Raw genomic sequence first — 7,263 nt, forward strand, 5'->3', positions numbered from 1 at the left:
TAGCAAAGAGAGAAACATAAATAACATTACAGATCATGAATCTATCAAAATGACAAGTGTGGAAAATATGACCATGATGGATCTCAAACAAGATGTAAACCACATAAATTAGTAACGAAGAACGAAAACCAACGGTGTACTACAACTTCTACCATATTATACAAAGAATAAGGTACACTAAACTCCTAATGATCAACTCGCTCTCTCTGTATATATGGTGAATACCAAAGGCCTAAGAATCGCCCCTCTCATGTATGTAAAAACAAGGAAATATAACACGAAAATAAAAGATGAAGAAAGACACATATCGGTTGAGACGTTGAAAGATCTCCGTCTACACACCCGGTTGTGTCCTAGTACCATAAGCATTGACACCGTTTGTTCCGTTATACCCGTTTGTACCATGATGAGATTTCTCTTCTCTTCTCTTCCTCTTTATGACTACATACCATGTAAAAGCTTCCAATAGAACCGCAATGGCGCCCAACCCACAGATTGTACCAATGTATATATTCTTCCATTTCTCATCCTTTAGGCTCAAAATAGCAAAGCCTTTGATTATGTTAACGATGCTGAGGACAATAACAAGGTATCCTGTCAAGTGATGGTATATGTTCCAGTAGAGTCTATACTTGTGATCTGGCTTTGGCCTCAGAAGCAAAGCAAATACCTAAACAAAATTGTCAAGTTGAACTCTTGAGTTAGAATATAGTTACTAAAGATTGTAATGATCCAAATCGTTTTGCAAGGATTATGTGGCGAGCTCATAAATTGGTGAAAAGCCACCTATCAAGCTAGTTTCCGGGGTGAGAGAGGCCCAACCTAGGTTATAGAGGCTCGATAGCACCCAATATCAAAGGGATAGCCTCATCTCGAAAAGCTAGCCTTCAAGGTGAGATAGACACAACCTTGGTTATTGAGTCAAAACATGATTTTATAAGGTTAAACTGTCGAAATAGAACTGATTAGTACCTGAAGTGTGGCTAGGGAGAAGAGCGTAATGCCAATATTTCTGTGAAGATTATACTTGATACCAACCGATTCACTGCCGAGTTTTAGACCGAGACCCCATCCAGCAACACCAATGATGTAAGCCGAGGTTTGGATAGCAATATGAAGATAGAACCATGTAGGATGCATTGACTTGGATACCTTCAAATACCTAGCTGTGATGGCTCCAATAGGCATCAATAAACCCCAAGCCACTACACTCAGTATCCCATGAGTCTGCAATTTATGGTGACAACATTAAGAGTTACATTTCTATCTCTCAAATGAAGTATACATCTTGGGAAATTAAAATCAAATTCATCACAAAAATAACTAAGATCTTAGTTAAGGCAAGGTCTAAAGTTGTATTTGTCCTTCTCTTCCTCGAAATTCAGCTTTGTCTGAATCCGACTTATTTTGACCAGGATAGAATAGTCAATCAAGGATATTTCGGTATTAGACTCTTTTCAATATTATTTTATGTCTGATTCAGATGGACTCAAAATCAGCCTGAGTTAGCCATTCAAGCGAATCAGGCTAAAGAAAAAACATTCTGAAATAAACGTAAGTCAGACCATTCAGACGAGTCAGATCTGGTTTTAAAACAAAAAACACCTAAAAATAAAATAATAATCCAACATGGGATTAAATTTTAAAATTACTTACATTTTTGCGTTTAGTTCTTGAATTAGCAGAAGAATCTCCAGTACTCACACCAGATAAGAAATTTATTTGTCCTTTCGATTGAGCATTAGCTCCACCTATAGCATGAGCTGTAGGAGAACCTCCATTAAGGGGACCAACTTGCCAAACCTGATTCAAACTTGTTCTATTGTTTGGTAATTCAAGAGTAGCAAATATTATCATCTCATTCTTCTCATAAACAGCATTTAGATTTGAAACTTTAAACGATAGATCTCCACGTTCAAGGGTAGTACGTAAACTTTGAATTGAAGATGTATAAGAATTCATTTTTCCATCTGCTCCTTGATAAGCAACAAGAGCTTGAGCTCCAATCATACCAGACCCATCTGGATTAAGAGCCCAAGCTACCCATTTCGAAGAATCAATATTCGAATGTCGATAAGCTATGTCAACTAGACCAGATGATGGATTATAGGTCCAGTGAAGATATGAATCCAAGACTGATAAATCACTACAAAAATTGAATCTTCTTGTGTTACTAGTAAAACTATATCTCTGACAAGATTGAGCAGAAACAGAGAAAGTTATTGAAATTAGAACAGAAAGAAACAGAATTGGTCTTAAGAATTCAGCCATGGGTGACAAATTCAGAGATACCCAGAAATGGATTTGATATTAGAATTGGTTTTCAGAATCTGGGGTGTGCCTGAAATGAATCTATAAACCAATTTTTGTTGTGAATTAGAAAGAAATCTTACCTACTCTGTTATGTGTAAGAAGAACAGAGGAGATGGTGAAGGAAAAAGAAGGGAAAGAATGGGGTTTAAAAAGGAAAGGGCAGGTAGGGTTGTTGACTGGTTCTGCCATGGAAGGTTCAAGTCATTGCTTCAAATTTGGTCCATATTATGAACTGCCAAGTGGATGAACTTTTGGACCAAAAGATTTGATTGGTTATTGGATGGATTTGATTTAAGTGGTAGGAAAGATTTGATGGTTGATGGTGTATTCAATTAAGTTTTGATTTAGCCATCTAGTCACTTTCTTTGAAGGTTGTATCCTCACACCCACCCACTTTTGGTTTCCCACCTGTTTGAAGAAATTTTCATTAAATTTTTCTGTAATTTTGAAGTGAACAAGTCTCAACCACATGACCTTTTTTCATTAATTTTCATCAAAATTTTTTTGTAATTTTGAAAAAAAAAAATTAATTGGTTCTTAGTTTTATTTTCTAAACGAATTAGTAGGTGGTGCGCTCACTAATTTCAGTTTTAAAGCTTTCTTTCACTAGTTAAAAAAATCTCAACTACATAATGAAGTTGATAAATCATGAAGGAAGCATTGATGGATTGGCTATTGAAACGTACTATTTATTATTTATTGTGACAATTGTCTATATGTGATTATCGTGTATATTTTGAACTTTACTAAGTATTTTGCTAAATTGCTCTTGTTTGTTCTTTGTAATTTTCTTAGTTTTTTTTTTTGTTGAAAGATTGTAATTTTCTTAGTTGATGATGAAGAATAATTTTGTAAGTTAAATTGAATGTTTTTGTCATTTCAACGTTTTCAAAGTTACTTGTTCGACTGGAGTTGTTAAGCTAATATGTTACCAATTCAGTTTTACAAAATATTTTTGGTAGTTTCGAGTCAAAGTGAAATTGTAAAGAGCAGTGCTTAATGAAAATTTAAGACAAACTTCTCTTACGAGGGATCTTTCTTGTTATTGTTACTAAGGGATTATAAATGAGAATAAATCCAGCGACCCTTTTGTCTTTTTTACTTTTTCACGATTTTAAGAAAAATTAACAGAGACACTTACTTAGATTCAGCCAATTAATAGATCGACAATCTTTCTACCTCATTATATCAATAGATTTTTTGTTTTCATTTGAGATACCTAATGCCAAGTCAAACCTTTAAGAGAAGAGTATTTTGTGTATAATGTACGAAAAAGACATGCAGGTCAAAAGACTCGAAAAGTTGAAAATCCTTATTAGGGTGGTCACTCAGATAGGGAAATGGACATTCTTTTTCTTCTTCTTCCTTGTATAAGTCAATCAACCCTTAGATTTAGGGCGAAGTTGGTTCGTCAATGGTTGAAGTCTTCCATAGAACTTTATCACTCCTTTCCTTCTATCAAGGAATACTTCTCATGAGAATTGGAATGATTTGTATCTATTTTCTAACTCTTTTGTGTTACTTAAAAAACTTGTAGAGAACTACCAACTCAAGTTCACAAAATGCCCAATTTTTATTCTTTATGTTTTATATAATAATCACTTATGTTTTCATATAGAAATGAGAGGAGTTTTGAAGTCAATTTGATTGGATTCTTAGTGTTTATTTCCATGTCCATGACTCAAATTTCCTTGTTCTCTCGTAAAAATGCTTCAAAATCAATATTCGTTTTTCATAGTCGAATTAGTCAATGATTCAATTTCAGAACAAATGTGGAATAACATTAAATCAAGCCCGTGCTAATTCAGAATAAATCGACATTGGCCAACTTGTTAACACTTCTTTATAGGAAAAACAAAAAAATAGGGATCAAATATCATGAAAACCCAGTACTTATAAGAACAACTAAAAATTGAATAATGATATTTACAAATTCATAATTATATTAGTAGTGGAAGTGTGTTTTACTTCACCAAAACAACATTTACATGGGTAGTGGTTGACTACTTGATAGGGGGATGCTGGCAGGCAAATGGTAATTACACACTTAGGGCTGTATTGGTTTGAACGTGTTAAACCCAACCAAGTCAAAATCGACCCGGTCCATACGTTGAGGTTGAAAAAAAGAGTGATGGTGACGTTTCCTGTGTGGCAGGGACAAATAATTCCATACTCAAATTGACGAAACTAGTCCAAATATGGAGTAAGTCTATCATATGTAGTTTTACAATTTTCAAATCTATTATATTAAAACAGGTCAGTCGGTTATGCAGGGGATAAGTCTGACCGTCCATTTTATTTTATAGATTTGGTTGGGAACACATCTGACGGATGATATAAAATCTTTTTTTATTCTAACACATCAGTCAAAATTGGTTAGAATAACTACCCACATATTTCTCTCCTATATTTTTTTCTCCACGGATTGCATCTTTAGAAACTACCAATTTTCTACAAGTTTTTACAGTAGAAAATCGTGGGAGATCTAAATAATTTCTTCACTTAAAATTGAATAAAGGATATCAGAATAAAGGATGATAGCCTTGGAAACTAGCGTTGGAAAAGATGTCATCCACACAAAATAATTTAGTCGGGCTTAGCTTACGACTTTGGCTCAAGTAACTAAATTTGAAATTAATAATTGCCGCAACTCATTTATTTCGAACGGGATGGAAACAATAAAATTCTTCTACTCTTTAGTCTCTCTATTGCTAACTAAGGAGCGGCGGGACTCGTGATGATTCAAATATTGGTAATCAGTTGACCGAGTTAATAAGTCAACAAAAGACCAAGAGTAATCCGTGTCCAAGTCACCAGGAAAGTGAACTCGAAGGAGATCTGTCACCTAAGCTCGGAACTGGGAAGCCGACACGTGTTTAGGCACCTTACATTCTGCTCTGGCTCTAAAACTAACTAGGTCAGTCCTGGTCATAACTCTACTCTAGATATTGGAGCAATAAGGAAGGTCTGTGGAAATTAGCTCGACTCTTAAGCTCGTCTTGCCTCAACGCATGGGAAGGAGAATCTGAGTCCCGGTTTACCAACCTAAGCCTTAACCTGATCTAAGATTCATGGTGGAGAAATCCACAAAATTTGAGAATCTAAGTGACGTGAAAGGCTTTATTACATCGAAAAACAATTTTCCATAAACAATCTATAAAGCCGGCAAGAAGATCTATCAGATAAGAATTATATGCAAATATGGAAAGTTATCTTTTTTACGGTCGCAAAAAGCATGGTCTCATCTAAGCCAGTGGATCCTCACCTCATCATCTAATCCGCTCGTTGTAGTCGGTCAACCGAGTTTTTTTAAAGCAGCGGGTTCGCCCTAATCAACCATGTATGGTTTAATCTCTAAACTTAGACATTGAATTCAATTATTTAACTGCAAAAACAACCTATTGACTTGAGTATGTGAGCTGTTTCTGAATTTTTTGCAGGTTTTGTATCAGAATCACGAAGAGTTTTTCACTGTTTTGTTGATCTTCATATCCTGAGTGATAAATTCAACATTCAACCGGGAATCCATTATCTTTACCACATAAAGGGACATTTCATCTCTTCCTTCGTGGATCCCCTTACCAAGTTCGATCCAAGATCAAAGCAAATGAGTCTTCACACTGACAACACGGTTCAAGCCAAAACGTCAGAGGAAAGTGAAGCTTATGCTTCTTAATTTTTCTCTAAAGACTTAACACTAAGGGGTCAAGGATGAAAGAATGACCTAAGCATGAGCATAGCTATACGTGCACACATTGTGAACTTGGACACTGGTTTATATACTGAGTGTTATTTTATAAAAGAAAATCATATGTAAATAATAGTTAAATTATTTAAGAAAGCGACATAGGTTTATGTTCTTTTCTACTATACATTATGTTATTATTTTGAGTGACTCTAGAAGATATTAAAAAAACATAAGAACAATTTAGTGTTGCAACTACATGCATGAGTGCTACATCATTTTTTAGGTTTAATACTACCTTTCTTTTTCTCTATTCATACCATTTCTAAATAGTGTCTTATTCTTTTGTTTGGTAACCCTGAGTTATCAACCAAATTAATACTATATTTATGAAATATAAATAAGGGGGATGTAAATGTGCGTAAATTTTAAGGGAATATACACTTTGATCTCATACGTTCGCCAATGGACTATCAAAATCTATGAAAATGATTGGGGGCGTGAATGCACAATTTGCGTTACTACCCCGCCAAAAAGGCTTTTTTTCCTTCCGTATCTTTTTATCAGTCATTTCCCTCAGTAGAAATTCAATGGTTTATCTCTCAGTTTAAGGGTGCCTCTTTGAAGAGTCAGTTAGGTCGATTGACTCTAAATGCCTACATCTACCACATCTGGCGAGAGCGAAACAAATATGTTTTTGAAGGGAAGTGCCGACGACAATCAGAAGTGATTCGTGAGATCAATGAAGAAAATATTATTAAAATTAGCAATGGTACAAAGCGGATAGAAGCTAGCATAGAGACCAACGACATTATGGAAAGGTGGAATTTGAGTCTGAATGTATCCCACCCAAAGTATACTGCTATTAGGTGGATTGGGCCAAACCAAGGAACTTTTCTTCTCAACACAGATGGGTCTTTGGATACAGACAGTGCGGGTTATGGAGCAATCGTTCGAGATCCAACAGGTCAGATTTTAGCGGCAGCCACGGCAACGACAACTAAAGGAACAATCTTCTTGCATGAGCTCCAAGGAGTGGAATTGGGACTTCGAATTGCTAAGGACCAGGGCCTAAACAACGTGGAAATACAATTGGATTCGAAAAGTGTTACTTCTTTACTCACTAAACCAGCCCACTCAGTTCCATGGCGAGCAAAACGGGTGTGGAGACGAGTTCAAAAGTTGCGAGAGCAGTTCAGTAGTGTGATGGTAACCCATACTTTTAGAGAATTAAATAGAGTGGCGGACTATCTGGCAAAAATGAG

The 7,263-nt window shown here is 35.5% G+C and overlaps 1 protein-coding gene across 1 annotated transcript; it reads right to left on the reverse strand.

The window, feature by feature from the left end:
- Nucleotides 1-2,706, reverse strand: LOC147552348 (cytochrome b561 and DOMON domain-containing protein At4g17280-like). Its single transcript, XM_086671507.1, has 3 exons — nt 1,657-2,706; nt 973-1,227; nt 1-670 (listed from the first exon to the last, which is right to left on the reverse strand). Exons 1-3 carry the CDS (start codon nt 2,269-2,271, stop codon nt 335-337), a joined length of 1,206 nt encoding a protein of 401 aa, XP_086527633.1. The 5' UTR covers nt 2,272-2,706; the 3' UTR covers nt 1-334.
- Nucleotides 2,707-7,263: the final 4,557 nt, after the last annotated feature.

This window comes from Eschscholzia californica, unplaced genomic scaffold (assembly GCF_041429995.1).
Source record: "Eschscholzia californica isolate CP2 unplaced genomic scaffold, dmEscCali1.0.p SCAF_3, whole genome shotgun sequence".
Lineage (NCBI taxonomy): Eukaryota > Viridiplantae > Streptophyta > Magnoliopsida > Ranunculales > Papaveraceae > Eschscholzia > Eschscholzia californica.

Bases quoted from the DNA above. Each gene is read 5' to 3' on its own strand.
- LOC147552348 (XM_086671507.1), bottom strand. From the start codon at position 2,271: ATGGCTGAATTCTTAAGACCAATTCTGTTTCTTTCTGTTCTAATTTCA. The intron at 1,228-1,656 runs GTAAGTAATTTT...CATAAATTGCAG, and splicing joins CAAGAACTAAACGCAAAAAT to ACTCATGGGATACTGAGTGT. The intron at 671-972 runs GTACTAATCAGT...AATTTTGTTTAG, and splicing joins TCTCCCTAGCCACACTTCAG to GTATTTGCTTTGCTTCTGAG.